Here is a 16,748-nt window from a genome sequence, read left to right as displayed (position 1 = left end):
GGCTTTTTGCCAGAGCACATCAGCATCTATATACATTTCACACACATTTAGTTACAAAAGTTTAAGATACGAAGCCATATATGGATCCCCAGAGGCAAATTCAGGAGACCAAAGAGTTTTATTATTACTATTATTACTTGCACAAGCAGATCACGCAAGTATTGTGGTCGGCTGGACGTACAGTATGTACATAATGGTATGCATGGTAGGTATACTGGATGTTGATGGTCACGCTAATTAAGATATTTGATGAATTGATTTTTGATTTTTGATGAATTGATGAATTGATGAATTTTTGATGAATTGAACAATGTGGACCCTGTTGTAAACAAGTGTAATGCTTAATTGGGTCGTCCACTCACAGTTAACAGTCTTTGTATTGAGTTTGTGCTTAAAATGTACTGTAAATTCTACAAACTGTTAATAAATATTTCAATCAATCAATCAATATGTTTCAATGTCTGGCAGTGGCGTGCACAGACATTTAGAGGGGCAGGTGCTCAGCGGCGTGCACAGACATTTAGAGGGGCAGGTGCTCAGCGGCGTGCACAGACATTTAGAGGGGCAGGTGCTCAGCGGCGTGCACAGACATTTAGAGGGGCAGGTGCTCAGTGGCGTGCACAGACATTTAGAGGGGCAGGTGCTCAGCGGCGTGCACAGACATTTAGAGGGGCAGGTGCTCAGCGGCGTGCACAGACATTTAGAGGGGCAGGTGCTCAGTGGCGTGCACAGACATTTAGAGGGGCAGGTGCTCAGCGGCGTGCACAGACATTTAGAGGGGCAGGTGCTCAGTGGCGTGCACAGACATTTAGAGGGGCAGGTGCTCAAGTGGAAAAAAAGGGCACCTATAGCACGTGGAACCGGCCGGTTGCCTTAACCCATTCTGACCTGAGATCAGATTCTATAAATGTGTTCTACATCCCCACAGTTTTCTGAAAAAGCTATGTTTCTATGTCAGTCGTTCTTCGATTTTTCAAAAATAGCAGACCTACAAGCTCGTAGCGCGCCACTCGGTGGCGCGCTATGAGCTTGTGGATCTGCTATTTTTCAATAGCTCTAAAGCATAACATAATGCTAACACCAAAAGGGGTTCCCACACTTTTTATTTTCTCAAAAGAGAAAAGGGCCAAAAGGGCTCTAGCACCCCCTGGTGTCTATCTGTGCACGCCACTGATGTCTGGTTACACAGCCTTCAAACAAGACTGTCTTGTCAAACCATGTGACCTCCATTGGAAATGCATTGGAGCGGCCATTAAACACAGACAAGACTCGGACAAGACAGGTGTCTTTTAGGTGTGAATGAGGCCTATAACTATAACCCCTTCTTTTCACTTTTTTACTAAATACATTTCTACAAAATAACACTTCAACTATAAGAAACAGGCACAACAAGGCCATGTTAGAAATCAACAACGCAAGTCTCTGAGGAAATAGTTATTTCAGGCTACATTTACAACGTGCTGGAAATGATAAAAGTTTTAATTAAATTGCTGTTCTAACTGTCCTCCATCTCTATGAAGATCAACCTCATAGGAGGGTTCGGGGGTCTCCTCTCCTCCCTCTTAGGAGGGTTCGAAGGTCTCCTCTCCTCCTTAGGAGGGTTCGAAGGTCTCCTCTCCGCCCTGCTGCGTCCCATCTCTCTCCTGCAGGCTGCCTGTCTCTCTCAGGTCAGTGTTTTCATTTTGTCGACTAAAGCTATATGACGAAAAACTACCTTTTTTCACTGAGGAAAACAAAATAAAAACTAAGCTATGATGATGGAGACTAAATATATTGAGGATTTCGTCAACAAATAATTTAAACCTAGACTAAAATGTTAGGGAGGAACTATAGTGAACAAGAGATCTAGTGGAACTAAAAGACAAGTCATTTCATGCTTGAGCAGATCTACAAGCTCACAACGTGTTGTGAGCTTGTAAACATAATGTGAAACATAATGTAAACAACATGTGAAACATAATGGACCCTTCTGTGCAGGTGGTGGGTGTGTTAGATGAAAATGTGCTGTGAAACATGGACCCTTCTCTGCAGGTGGTGGGTGTATTAGATGAAAATGTGCTGTGAAACATGGACCCTTCTGTGCAGGTGGTGGTTGTATTAGATGAAAATGTGCTGTGAAACATGGACCCTTCTGTGCAGGTGGTGGGTGTGTTAGATGAAAATGTGCTGTGAAACATATGGACCCTTCTGTGCAGGTGGTGGGTGTATTAGATGAAAATGTGCTGTGAAACATGGACCCTTCTGTGCAGGTGGTGGGTGTGTTAGATGAAAATGTGCTGTGAAACATGGACCGTTGTGTGCAGGTGGTGGGTGTGTTAGATGAAAATGTGCTGTGAAACATATGGACCCTTCTGTGCAGGTGGTGGGTGTGCTGGCGTTGGGGCTGCTGTGTGCGCTGGTCCTCTGTGTGGCCCGGCTGTTGGCCCGTCACGCCTGGTTCTGTCACAGGCTGTCCTGTTTCAGCACGCCCCCCACACACTCCTGGCTGCTGGGACACCTGGGACAGGTGAGGCGCACGCACGCACGCACGCACACACGCACGCACGCACGCACACACACAAACCAGAAAAGTGGGCAGCAAAACATTGTGGGCACTATGGAAATCTGGGCAACCAAAACAGTGTACACACACACACACACACACACACACACACACACACACACACACACACACACACACACACACACACACACACACACATCCTTTCAAAACGCACTTATTATTACAGTATTTCCAGTTAAATCTGTTTCACACAGAATCTTGACACATGACTGCAGGCTGTTTCCACAGAACATTAGAAACAGGATTCTGTTGCAACTGTTGTCCTCACATGTCCTTACTGACGCCATCTTGTCGCATGCGTGCGTGCGTGCGTGCGTGCGTGCGTGCGTGCGTGCGTGTGTGTGTGTGTGTGTGTGTGTGCGTGCGTGTGTGTGAGTGCGTGCGTGCGTGCGTGTGCGTGCGTGCGTGTGTGTGTGCGTGCGTGCGTGCGTGCGTGTGTGCGTGCGTGTGTGTGTGTGTGTGTGTGTGTGTGCGTGCGTGCTCACGACAGATGAAGAACACAGAGGAGGGTCTCCAGGAGGTGGATGCTCTGGTGGAGACCCACAGACACTCGTGCTCCTGGTTCCTGGGTCCGTTCTACCACATGGTCCGAGTGTTCCACCCCGACTTCACCAAGCCCCTGCTGATGGCCTCGGGTAGGTGCACATACACACACACACACACACACACACACACGCACACGCACACACACACACACACACAGATGTTCACATAAAGACACTGATTAATTAATGTTATTTCTGTTATCTTCCTGTGCTTCACGCAGCCTCCATTACTGTGAAGGACGAGTTGTTCTACGGCTTCCTGCGCCCGTGGCTCGGTGAGTTCATCACAGGAACCCTTTGTCGAAAACAGCAGATCTCTAGTTTTGCACCGCAATGCGAGCTTGTAGATCGGCTGTTTACTAGTGGGAAACACTGGCATTACTAGTGTAGAGCCCTGAGGAACCCCCTTCTACTGAGTATAGGGTTTAAGTGGTTAAAGGGATAGTACACACCCCCAAAATCTTCCTAATTGATTACCGGTACTCATGGATATTTATTTTTGTCGCATTCCTAAGCCAATAATTTGAGGAGAATCTTTGTGTCTCCATAGGGAACAAATTAGACTCTTTGTGTCTCCATAGGGAACCACGGCAGGTCATCAAAGATCTCGTTTGAATATTTGCTAATATTTTTTTTTAAATGCAACTCCGTTGCATGAAATATTTAGAAATGTTTTGAAATATCTTTCTTCAGATGGGGGTCCACGACTCCACGTGGCAAATGCATTTAAACTTGACATGAAAAGGTCCTTTTCCAGATAATAACAGCCTTCTGTTAAACGGCCTCTTCCAGGACAGAGTCTGTTGCTAAGCATCGGAGAGGAGTGGTCTCGCAGGAGACGTCTGTTAACGCCGGCGTTCCATTTTGACGTTCTGAAGAACTACACCACTGTGTTTAACACCTCCACTAACATACTGCATGTAAGACACATACACACACATACATACACGTGCACATGTGAACACTAATTTAGAGCACTAACATCTAACCTTATACTAACCGTTGCTGTACGTGATCTTTCCATTTTTGACAATGCAACATAATGTCTGCAATTTGATGACTTATGAAGGCTCATACATAGTCTGGATTCTCGGTGGTGAGGTGACCACCGCTCCGGTGGTGAGGTGACCACCGCTCCGGTGGTGAGGTGACCACCGCTCCGGTGGTGAGGTGACCACCGCTCCGGTGATAACGTTGAGCGGTGGTGAGTAAAAACAGAGATTAAGGGCTGGGGCGGTGGCGGTGGTTTGCTCTTCACCGCGGCTCAGTGACGTCATGTTGTAGTTCGGTGGTCACCTCAGTGACATCATGTTGTAGTTTGGTGGTCACCTCAGTGACATCATGTTGTAGTTCGGTGGTCACCTCACCACCGAAAATCCAGACTATGAATATGAGCCTTGACTGTATGTCTAAAATCTCTTCAGTGGTCTCGCATGAATAGTAGGACAAGAACACATCAACACGCGCGCGCGCGCGCGCGCACACACACACTAAAGCTTTGTAAAAGCTCTGTCTACACATTTGAAAGTCATGGGTTTGGTCTTCTTGGGCTAAAAGCATGCAGTGATGTAAACAGGTTTTCAATGTAATGAGTCCCGGGATGCAGGGATGGTCTTTTAGAGATGAGTCCCAGGGACATTTTATCAGTCCCACTTCAACAACATTAGGAGTCATATTTTGCCATTTTTACAAATTGCAGCATTTAACTCCCATTTTCATTTTATCTGGCTATAATGTGGTTATATTCATGTAGAAAACAGAAGAAGAAATGATTATTATAACTAAAGCTAGCAAAATAAACTAAAATAAAAAACAGTACAGCAGTGCACCCCGTGGATGCAGATTGTCGTTGTTTTATTGAGTCCCTTAACTATAAACTGTGTTTTGGGATGCAAAATGCACCCTATTTTAACACATTTTTGGCGTGAACCGCTTTTGGTGTTAGCATTATGGTATGCTTTAGCTATTGAAAAATAGCAGATCTACAAGCTCATAGCGCGCCACCGAGTGGCGCGCTACGAGCTTGTAGGTCTGCTATTTTTGAAAAATCGAAGAACGACTGACATAGAAACATAGCTTTTTCAGAAAACTGTCAGGATTTAGAAGACATTTTTAGAATCTGATCTCAGGTCAGAATGGGTTAATCTCTGAGCATGTTAGAACTGGAAGTAGAAGTAATCGTGTGATGAGAACTCACAGGGCCACGTATCAGATGATCAGATTGGCTCTACTGGTGGAATGCTGGCGTTCCTCTGCTTCCTCTGTGGTCAGACGGTTTCGTAACTGAACACTGAGAAACAGAAAATGTGCCAACCATCTGCCGCAATGCCACTACATACTGTACATAGTAAACAACCATCTGCCTCAATGCCTCTACATACTGTACATAGTAAACAACCATCTGCCTCAATGCCTCTACATACTGTACATAGTAAACAACCATCTGCCTCAATGCCTCTACATACTGTACATAGTAAACAACCATCTGCCTCAATGCCTCTACATACTGTACATAGTAAACGGGGCCATTTGTGCTTGACAACTCATGCCACCCCCTTTCACATTCAACCTCAAAATGCAGATTTTATTTTATTTTATTTTATTTTATTTTATTTTATTTTATTTTATTTTATTTTATTTTATTTTTTTTTATTTTTTTTTATTTTTTTTTATTTTGTTTTGTTTTGTTTTGTTTTGTTTTGTTTTGTTTTATTCAGATCAATCAGATTTTAGATCAACACTGACTGTAGATATAGACACTTGTTATTTTGCTTTTGTTATTTTTTCTCCTTTCTTTTCTTACTGTACTCTTCATGTTTGATTTCTTTCCTCCTGAATGTTACATGAAACATCTCCTCTCTCTCTCTCTCTCTCTCTCTCTCTCTCTCTCTCTCTCTCTCTCTCTCTAGGCTAAGTGGCGCCGCCTGCTGGCAGAAGGCAGTGACAACATGGAGATGTTTCATCACGTCAGTCTGATGACCCTGGACAGTTTGCTGAAATGTGCCTTTAGCTACAACAGCAACTGTCAGGAGTAAGGATTCTATTCCGTTATATCCTTTAATATATCCTTTAGCTACAACAGCAACTGTCAGGAGTACTAAGGACACTGATTCTATTCCGTTATATCCTTTAATATATCCTCGGTCGGAATGAGATGGTGTATGATGTCATAAGAGCGCCTCTCACTTCTTCACACAGGTGTGATATTTATGAAGCATCATGAACAAAACCACATTGGCACTTAATTGTTAGCCTTCATATGATGAAAGCAAGGCTGAAGGTGCACAGTTGAACCGTACATAATGTCAACTGAAGCAACATTTCAATGACACAAATGTGACATGATGTGTGTATGCAGGTCTTCCTGTGAGTATGTGTCTGCCATAGAGGAGCTCGGGGAGCTGATCATCGCCCGGCGCCAGATGATTCTGCACCACTGGGACTGGATCTACTGGAGGTCTGAGCCGGGCCAGCGCTTCAGAAAGGCCGCCGACGTTGTCCACGGGTAAAAACATCACATGCATGATATACTATCACATTGTCCACGGGTAAAAACATCACATGCATGATATACTATCACATTGTTCACGGGTAAAAACATCACATGCATGATATACTATGACATTGTTCACGGGTAAAAACATGCATCATATACTATCGCATTGTACATTGGTAAAACATAAACATGTACGATCTACTGTATCTCTTCACCACTACATTCTTCTCCCAAACATTTTCTAGTCTAGTTTGTTGGTGAAATTGTCAATATTTTATAGTCTTTAGTTTTCGTAATTATAGCTTAGATTTTATTTCGTTTTTATTTAGTTTTCGTCTGGGTCGCCTGAGTGAGGGGTATGATGTTGGGTTAGGGTTAGGGTGTGGCCTCCATGAGGAGGTGAGCAGTGTGGGTTAGCGCCCCAGCCTGTGTCCTCCGTGAGGAGGTGAGCAGTGTGGGTTAGCGCCGCAGCCTGTGTCCTCCATGAGGAGGTGAGCCGTGTGTGTTAGCGCCCCGGCCTCTGTCCTCCGTGAGGAGGTGAGCAGTATGGGTTAGCGCCCCAGCCTGTGTCCTCCGTGAGGAGGTGAGCAGTGTGGGTTAGCTCCCCAGCCTGTGTCCTCCATGAGGAGGTGAGCAGTGTGGGTTAGCGCCCCAGCCTGTGTCCTCCATGAGGAGGTGAGCAGTGTGGGTTAGCGCCCCAGCCTGTGTCCTCCATGAGGAGGTGAGCAGTGTGGGTTAGCTCCCCAGCCTGTGTCCTCCATGAGGAGGTGAGCAGTGTGGGTTAGCGCCCCAGCCTGTGTCCTCCATGAGGAGGTGAGCAGTGTGGGTTAGCTCCCCAGCCTGTGTCCTCCATGAGGAGGAAGCCCAACAACCCTCTGTGAGGCCTTTAGGAGGGCCATGCAAGCAGCAAGCGGAGCCGCAGCACCATTGCCCTGCGGAACCATTGCCCACCACTCCTGAATGAAGTGTCTGGTGCTGGGACTCTGGTGCAACGCACAGGTCCTGGGCCTGGTGAGAGCAGGAGTGCACCTGGTGAGACGTAGGAGGGGCCCGGACAGGAGACAACCCACAGAGCCTAGTCCTTCCATGCGCCAGAAGTGTACCTCCCAGCCCTGGCAGAGTAGTTCTTGAGTAGTTCCAACGGATTGTGTGGCCCTGGTTTTTCCCTAGTAGGACTGATTGAGGGTAGCTACTGGGACGTAAGTCGGGACTTGATCACTCCCGGCTGGGTCGCCTGAGTGAGGGGTATGATGTTAATAGACCCAAAACCCTGATGACCTCAGGATACATCACTGAGGATACGTCCCAGGTGCATCCATGCGATGCATTTTTAGTAATAGATTTTATTTAGTTTTTATTTAGTTTTCGTCAGTGAAAAAAAGATAGTCAACGAAAGGTTTTCGCCATAGTTTTTAACTTTTTATCCAACGAAATGAACCCTGGTTTGTTATTTGCAGGTTCACCAGGGGTATAGTCCAGCAGCGTCGCGCCATTATCAACCACCGGAGAGAGACAGAGACAGAAGATGAGCATGCAACAACAGCGCACAGAAAGAAGGATTTCATTGACATAGTGCTGATGGCAGAGGTACAGTACAGTAGGAGGCAGGAGAGATGCTGTAACCATGTATCTGTACTTTACTTGAGTAAAGTAAAGTATTATTTTTGAATATTTATGACTTTAAACTACTCCATTACGTTTCAAAGACAAATATTGTACTTTTTACCCACTACATTTCTAGAAATTGAATGAATTATCTGTCTAACTAACTATAGCTATCTAGATTACATTGTAACCTTTGCACTCTCTGATTATACATGTGTAAAAACAGTAAAAAGTACAGTCTGTTTTGTCAAGAATAGAGGGGTTGGGGTCACGGTGGCACAGTCGGTAGTGCTGTTGCCTCACAGCTAGAAGGTCCTGGGTTCGATTCCCACTGGGGACGCTGTGGGCGCTGGCGGCGCTGGCGGCGTGTTTCCTCCTCCGCGTCATCAGTGCCCATACCCGAGGCGAGGTTGGCGAAAGGGCCTTTCTGTGTGGAGTTTGCATGTTCTCCCCGTGTCCCCTAGGGTAGATAGCCTCACAAAAACATGCCGTAATCCTGGTCTCTAAACTGCCTCCCCCTGGCCAGCCGGGGCGCCTGATGGAGGGGAAAGGAACTGGTTGGAATAACGTGTTCCTTCCACGCGCTACGTCCAACCGGGGAAACTCCCCTCTGTCAGGTGAAAAGAAGCAGCTTGGACTCCTCATGCATAGAAGCATGAGGTCAGTCCGCTGCCCCCCCAGGTTGGCAGAGGAAGTCTAGCGCCCAGGATTACATTAGATAATTGACACTGGGTGAAAAAATGGGTTACAAAATTGTGGGATATATAAAAAATAAAAAAAAGAATAGAGGGGTTTAAGTGATTAAAGGTATATTCAGTGATTTCACTCAAAAAACCGTAGGTTTCGTTTTTGGCTGTGGGACCCAGCCTTTTGTCCAATCAGGATAGAGAGTCAAAAACGAAACCTAAGGTTTTTTGACCCCCAGGGGTTAACTGGGGACAGGGAGGAACTCCTTATATGGCCAGCACACTCTATAGTAGGGAGGATTATTACAACAAAACAAACAAATAAGTGATATTTGAATTAAGTGAAATCACTGAATATACCTTTAAATGTGTGTGTGCGTGTATGCGTGCGTGTCAGGATGACGCGGGTGTGGGCCTAACGGATGCAGAGATCCAGGCTGAAGCCGACACCTTCATGTTTGCAGGTCAGTGGTGGTGAAGGTCAGCCTGGCGTAGCGGTCAGTGTTGTTTTCGTCGACTAAAACTACGACGAAAAATGTTCGTCGACTACCTTTTTCCACTGACGGAAGCTAAATGAAAACTAAGCCATGATGACTAAAACTAAGACTAAATATATTGACAATTTCGTCAATAAAAACTAGACTAAAATGTTATAGGACTAGTGTTAGGGACTAGTGGACAAGAGATCCAGTATAAGTCATTTTGCATTTGCTTGCAAGCTGAAAATAGCCGATCTACAAGCTCACAACGCGTCGCAGCTCGGCTATTTTCAGCTAGTGTAAAAACAGTCATTACGACGGCATCAAAGCCCGTCAAAAAACATTTTAGTCGACTAAGTCAACTGTAGATTTATTAGCCTTTATTATCTAGACAGGGCTATCACATATCAAAACAAATAAAAAGCGTTTGGTGGTTTTTTAATTTGTTTTAATATGTGATAACCCTGCCTACTAGACTGGAGTCATCACCTTTTTGTACCTCAGCAGCACTTGACTCGCCTCTGTTCTTTTTAAAGGCCCAGACAGAAGACAGTTAGCTCTTTGAATATTAAAAATCACACCCGTGTGAACCGAGTGGTGCAACTCTCTCTCTCTCGCTCTCTCTCTCTCCCCCCCCTCCTCTCTCTCTCTCTCTCTCTCTCTCTCGACTCTCTCTCTCTCTCTCTCTCTCTCTCTCTCTCTCTCTCTCTCTCTCTCTCTCTCTCTCTCTCATTAGCAGGCAACAGTGCAGCACTGTCTCTCTCTCTCTCTCTCTCTCTCTCTCTCTCTCTCTCTCTCTCTCTCTCTCTCTGTTTCTGGCAAACAGCGCCCCTACTGGTACTAATTATGGTGCTCATTAATACATACATGAACACATAGGTGAACACATAGGCGGACGCGGACATTGCTGTTCCTTGGAGTGGTTGCACCACTCAAAAATAACCTCTCTTTCTCTCCATGTTCAGGTCATGACACAACCTCCAGCGCCATCTGCTGGACGCTGTATAACTTGGCATGTCACCCCCATTATCAAGACAGATGCAGACAGGAAGTCACTGAGCTGTTGAGCGGACGACAGGAACAGGAAATACAGTGGTGCGAAACAGCAGGATGCATAGTAGAGAGAGCTACTTGGGAATCGTATAGACTTTAAGTGGTTACGTTAAATAGTTTTCAATCTGCGAGTGTGCGTGAGTGAGTGCTTGCGTGCGTGCTTGCGTGCGCAATGAATGAATGAATTCAAAATGTTGTGTCTTTTCATAAGACCCATCCCTTACGGGATTATAACTGACCCCATAAAACATCGCTAAACAATATCACTATGCTAACATTTGGTCAATACGCAGAAACAGAAATAGATATGTCACAATTATGTGTTCTTTGTTTGTTTGGGCCCATGCTTTCAACCATATCAAGTCTGAATTTTTATACCTGTTTACCCTTTAAAACCGGGAAAGTATCCGTGTCATTTTAGATGTCTTTGGCTATTAAAGAATCGCGAGCATTCAAATGTTTGAATATATATATTTTGAAAGCGAACATTTTTAACTGAAATCTTTGCTTCTGGGGGGGTCCCTGGAACAAAGAATCTTGAGATGGGGGTCCGGTGATCAAATTCATATAGTTCTTGACATGAAAAGGCTTGAGAACCTGCACTGATATACTGTATAGTAACGTGTGTGTGTGTGTGTGTGTGTGTGCGTGCGCGTGCGTGCGTGCGTGCGTGCGTGTGTGTGCGTAGGGACGACCTCTCCAGCCTTCCCTTCACCACCATGTGCATCAGGGAGAGTCTCAGACTGCACTCCCCCGTGAGTGCAGTGACCAGACAGTACAGCCAGGACATGAATCTGCCCGGCGACAGGACCATACCCCACGGTGAGTTACAGTGCCATCGGACAGTAGATCACAAAGGCTATGCAGGTAGATCACATGACATGCCCCTAAAGAATATTACATTTAAATATAAAAACTATTTTTGGCATAGATCTGCCTCTTGAATTAAGTTGATTTGATTGATTGACTGACATAAAAAAGTGCCTGTCAGCTCAAACCCATAATGCAATACTTTGTTTTCAAGAGTGTTGCTGCGCACAAATGTCGGTAGGCCTATATTGCAAATGAAATTCCATTTCTCCCCTTTCCCATTCCAAGTGCTTTTGCCTTAAATATAATGCCAGCGCCGCGCTATATTCCAAAGCCATTTTCAGCAATGGTATTATAATGTTTTCAGTGAGTAGATCTTGTTGAGCCGTTCATTTTGAAAGTAGCTCTCATGTAAAAAAAAGAGCGGGCACCTCTGGTATAGAGCGTTGCAGTCCAGATGTTTCAAAGAATGAGTTGATTATTATTGAGGTGACATCAACAGCAGAACACAGACTTACAGTTCAATGCATCCACAGTTGAAATGTATTTGGAAAACCCAGAGCCGTGTGTCACCCAGAGGACTCTAGATATACCGACTTAAGTCCAGCTAGCCCCTCACAGGAGGCAAAGGGACAATAAACGAATTACAACAGGGGGTAATTATCTCACAAAACAGCATGACCTACCCCAGGCTTAACTGATAACCAAGGGTTAAGAAAAGGTTAAGAAAACACAGCTGGCTTAGCTGGCTTAGGGCTCTTTAAAGTTTAACCCAAAATTCCTTGACAATTTCCCCCGTTCATTTTCTCCATAGGCTTTTCAAAAAGTATTTATTTAAAGACGTTTATACGCCGCGGACAAAGACAACTCTTGTCGTGACAAATCATGACAACAAACACAACATTTTTGGGCCGATTGTTTGAAATATTTATTAACAGTTTGCAGAATCACTACATTTCAAGCACAAACTCAATACAAAGACTGTTAACTGTGAGTGGACGACCCAATTAAGCATTACACTTGTTCACAAGAGGGTCCACCATGTTCAATTCATCAAAACATTTAGAGACGTACAAATAGACACTTCTATAGTTAAAGAACAGAACAGGAATTCATCATAAAGGAAGCAAAAACGGAAAAGAAACATATACAGTGATGGGAAAAGGGGGGGATTCAGATTTTACGGGGGCCAGTTTCGAATTGCAGCCGTCCGTAGGTGCCCTTTGAGAGCTTTTTTGAAGGAGTCAAGGGATTCACATGTCTTAATGACTGTTGGTAGGGCGTTCCACATTTTGGTGGCATAGGAGCGAAAATAATTTAGTCCCTTGTTTGTGCCGAATCTGGGTTGTACATGGTTTGTTGCACTCCACACTTGGTGGTGTATCGAATCTTGTGGACCAGACCCATTACAAGATGCTGTACTCTGTCGTCGACCCTAAGGACGTAGACTAGAGTCTACGGTGTCCTCCCGGTGGGGGCTCCTCACTGGCAGGTGAGTCAGTAGGTTAAAGTACAACCACAGTAAAGTATAAGTAAAGTACAACCACAAACAAACAAAAGAACACACACTTAGTTTTCATTGCCTATAGTCAAGGAGCTGGCTTACCATTGGCACGCACAACATTCATTCTGAGTGTTCATTTATCTCTGAGTGTGTTTTAAATGGAACCAAAATGAACCCGAACAGTCATAGTCTTTATGTGTTTAATTTATGACCAGCCCTGACGGAAACTAACTAGGGTCATAGGTATGTGAACATGCAGCTAAAATAGGCCAAGGAAACAACCTCTGGAGGACTCTCTCTGTTAACAGGATCTGACCGGGCACCCATTTTGGTGTTAGCGTCATGTCATGCTTTAGCTATTTAAAAATAGCAGATCTACAAGCTCATATCGCGCCACCGAGTGGCGCGATACGAGCTTGTAGGTCTGCTATTTTTGAAAAATCGAAGAGCGACTGACATTTCTAGAATCTGATCTCAGGTCAGAATGGGTTCATCAGGACCAGTGTGTGTCCGGCGGAAACCTCGTATGAATCTGATCTCAGGTCAGAACAGGATCTTACAGAGTAGTTTTTGTGTGAACCCTCTGCAGGCACTATCGTTCTGGTCAGTATTTATGGAACTCACCACAACCCAATCATCTGGACAAACCCAAAGGTACAAGAATGTCCTCTTCTCTTGCTATTTCTTTTATTTTTTAACTCTGTCAAACTGTTTAACTCGGTTAAACTTTACTCTGACCCGATCAAAGGCATTGTTTTTTTTTTTTTTAATTAGCGTACGTCTTGATGACATCTAAGGGCTCCATCTTGCGCCACCCTTATCCCTTCTCCCTTATCCCTAAACGTATTTGCCATTTTTAAAGTTTTTTTTTTTAAATAGTAAAAAAAATTGTGTAGGGTTAAGGGGTGGCACAAGATAGGCTATAGCCGCCCTAGACCTTCGGAAAAATGTAGAAAATAGTGAAATTGGCACCAGCCAATGTAAGGATGCAGCGATTATCTCTCTCTCTCTAAATGCACCATGTCTCTGTACGTCTGTCTGTACATACGTACAGTACGTACGTGTGTACCATAGACTGTAAGAAATATGGACAAAGCGTTCCCCGGGTCTAACATGAACGTAAAATGAAGCCTGTCAGTCCTTGAATTGTAAATCGCCATCTTTCTAGATCCGTTTGGGCCCAGCTGGCCCATTGGCTGGCCCAGACAACGAGGCGGGACTTCCCCCCTTCTTCTCCGTTGATTTTTATTTTGACTCGAGTGGGTGGGGAATTCCCGATCATAGACTGTAACGGTAGCCACGCCCCTCAGAACATACGCGACTTTATGGTCATTTTTTTTAATAAATGGGACCATCATTTTCCAAAAAGAATATTATGACATTAGAAATGAGACTTTAAACTAGTGACGGGAAGCAGAAAGTATTCATGACCATGTTTATTAAGGTAATACAGTCTACAGTAGGTGAAGTTGGGCCCAAATGGACTTCTATGGGGCTATGGGTTTTTTTTGGGCCCAATGACAGCGCCACAACAAGCCATTATATGAACTTTCAGGAAATCCCGATTTCCTTAGTGGCTTCACAAAATATCTGTCTGACTGCCCCCCTGGTGTGTACAGCTGTGATGCACGTAACTCGAGAACTGTTCCACACACACGTTCCACACCCCCACAGGGAGTGACATCAGACACACATACTTCCCACAGATCACAACCACACACGGAGATTTTGAAAACACGACCAAGAAACTCCCATATCTGCTGGGCGAAGTACAACAATGTGCAAACACGTACAGCAGCAAGATTTGTGAGTTGCTGTGATAGGAGAGGGATATCAAACGGAACACAACCACCCTATAAAGACTAATCATTGTGTATATTCCTGCACTTTATACCTGCATCGAGTGATCTTGGTACATAGAATTTGATCTATTGAAGATTCTGACCTTCAAATGTACATCATTTTTTGTATTGTTGTATTGTGCTTTCTGCTTTGGCAATGTTAAACGTATGTTTTCTCATGCCAATAAAGCCCTTTGAATTGAATTGAATTGAGTGCAGTGCCCGCCCCGTTGTCGAGTCTGTCGGATCAACGGTTGTCCAGAACCGCCACAAAAGGCCTCTCTCTGCCCGGAGCTGGCCTGTTCTGACATCACATCACTCCATATTTGGGCATGCCTGACACAGAACTCCATATGTAGGAATAAAGGGAAACAGAGAGACAGATACAGAAATCTCCATATATGGGTATAAAGGGTACTCATAGACACAGGTATCGCATAGCCAGGAGGGGCATGGATCTTCAACCTCCATCGTTACCGACTCTGTAACGATGGAGGTTATCGGGCACCATTCTAGTCTCATTATTTATACAAATATGCCATTTAGGGGGTTGTGATTTTGTGAATTGAAACCCCCTGATCTAGAGTGTGAACCACTATTCTGATAGTGAGCATAATTGATGATAATAGCAGCATTATCAATATTGATAAAATAATGTGTGTGAAGCTTATGTCTTATGCTCTGTGTCTCAGGAGTTTGATCCGCTGCGGTTTGACCCTGCCAACTCAAGGGGGCGCAACCCCCACGCCTTCATCCCCTTCTCTACTGGCCCCAGGTACAGTGAAGTGAAGTCACTTAAAGGGCCTATAACATATTAAAACAGTTTCATAACAACCAATTTTGAACAATAAGGCTTTCATATCATATCAGGTGCTTTAATGGAAATTGCTCTCAGGAACAGCTCAAATGATTTTCTCCTCATCGTGATGTCATCAATGTCACCCTACTTTTGTAAAATTCCTCCTCTTCTTCAGTCTTCAGACTTCAGTTCCAAATTTGGACATTGTAAACTTTGTTTACAATGTCCACCATTGTTGGTTTTCCAAGCTGGCATGGAATGGAAACAAGCCTGGTTTTTATCTAGCATCAGTAATAAAGACTAAAATATCATTCCAAGTAGGCCAGTGTCCATTGTCCAATGGGCACCGCAGCAATTTTGTAATCCATTCCCCCCCCCTGTGTCAATCATCTAATCATGTGATCCTGGGCTCTACACACCCTCCACCAACCTGGGGAGAGCAACGAACTTAACTCAACTCAACTTCATGCCTGAGTGTCCAAGTTGCTCCTTTACACCTGACAGGGGGGAGTTTCCCTGGTTGGACGTATAGCGCGTGGAAGGAACACATTATTCCAACCAGCTCCTTTCCCCTCCATCAGGCGCCCCGGCTGGCCAGGGGGAGGCAGTTTAGAGACCAGGATTACTGATTTATTCCATTTCAACTCACCCTATATAATGTAATGTGTGTGCGTGCGTGCGTGCGTGCGTGCGTGCGTGCGTGCGTGCGTGCGTCTGCGTGTCTCTCAATTTTACAGGAACTGCATTGGCCAAAAGTTTGCCATAGCAGAGCTGCGTGTGGTGGTGGCCTTGACCTTGCTCCGGTTCCGTCTGACCCCGGGCGTGAACCCCGCGGACCCCCCCGGGGCCGGGGCGGCGGCGTCCGGAGGAGGAGGCGGCGCCGCTCGCCGTCTGCCTCAGGTGGTCCTACGGGCCGAAGGAGGCCTCTGGCTGCGTCTGGACCTTCTGACCGCTACCGGACAGGACGACGGACCGCACGAAGAATGACCCGCCGACCGGCATCTCTGACCGCTACCGGACAGGACGACGGACCGCACGAAGAATGACCCGACCTTCATTCAGTGTTGTTTTGCTGGCAGCACATTTTGATTTTAAGTTTTTAGTCGTAGTCTCTTGAATAGTTTTAGTTTTAGTCACATTTTAGTCACCTGGAGTGTTTATACTGGATCTCTTGTCCACTAGTCCCCTTCCTAGCATAGTCTATATATTATTTTTTTGTGAAATTGTCAGCATATTTAGTCTTAGTTTTAGTCATCATAGCTTAGTTTTTATTTAGTTTCCATTTAGTTTTCGTCAGTGGAAAAAGGTAGTCGACGAATATTATTCGTCTTAGTTTTAGACACAAAACAAATCCTGATAGTTTTCTG

The 16,748-nt window shown here is 45.0% G+C and overlaps 1 protein-coding gene across 1 annotated transcript; it reads left to right on the top strand.

The window, feature by feature from the left end:
• Positions 1–1,600: 1,600 nt before the first annotated feature.
• On the top strand, positions 1,601–16,405 carry cyp4f3 (cytochrome P450, family 4, subfamily F, polypeptide 3). The gene is made up of 15 exons (XM_083776191.1): positions 1,601–1,667; positions 2,196–2,249; positions 2,360–2,506; positions 3,054–3,198; positions 3,330–3,383; positions 3,901–4,028; positions 6,018–6,139; positions 6,467–6,613; positions 8,062–8,191; positions 9,293–9,359; positions 10,340–10,469; positions 11,116–11,249; positions 13,331–13,395; positions 15,275–15,357; positions 16,119–16,405. Exons 2-15 carry the CDS (start codon positions 2,232–2,234, stop codon positions 16,366–16,368), a joined length of 1,620 nt encoding a protein of 539 aa, XP_083632317.1. The 5' UTR covers positions 1,601–1,667; positions 2,196–2,231; the 3' UTR covers positions 16,369–16,405.
• Positions 16,406–16,748: the final 343 nt, after the last annotated feature.

Source organism: Protomyctophum parallelum (genome assembly GCF_964188405.1).
Source record: "Protomyctophum parallelum genome assembly, chromosome: 11".
Classification (NCBI taxonomy): Eukaryota; Metazoa; Chordata; class Actinopteri; order Myctophiformes; family Myctophidae; genus Protomyctophum; species Protomyctophum parallelum.
This window is presented reverse-complemented; position numbering and strand designations above follow the sequence as displayed.

What these genes read in the sequence shown, in the direction of transcription:
- cyp4f3 (XM_083776191.1), top strand. An exon ending in CCTCCACTAACATACTGCAT is followed by an intron (nt 4,029 to 6,017) that starts GTAAGACACATA and finishes CTCTCTCTCTAG; the next exon opens with GCTAAGTGGCGCCGCCTGCT. An exon ending in CGACAGGACCATACCCCACG is followed by an intron (nt 11,250 to 13,330) that starts GTGAGTTACAGT and finishes AACCCTCTGCAG; the next exon opens with GCACTATCGTTCTGGTCAGT.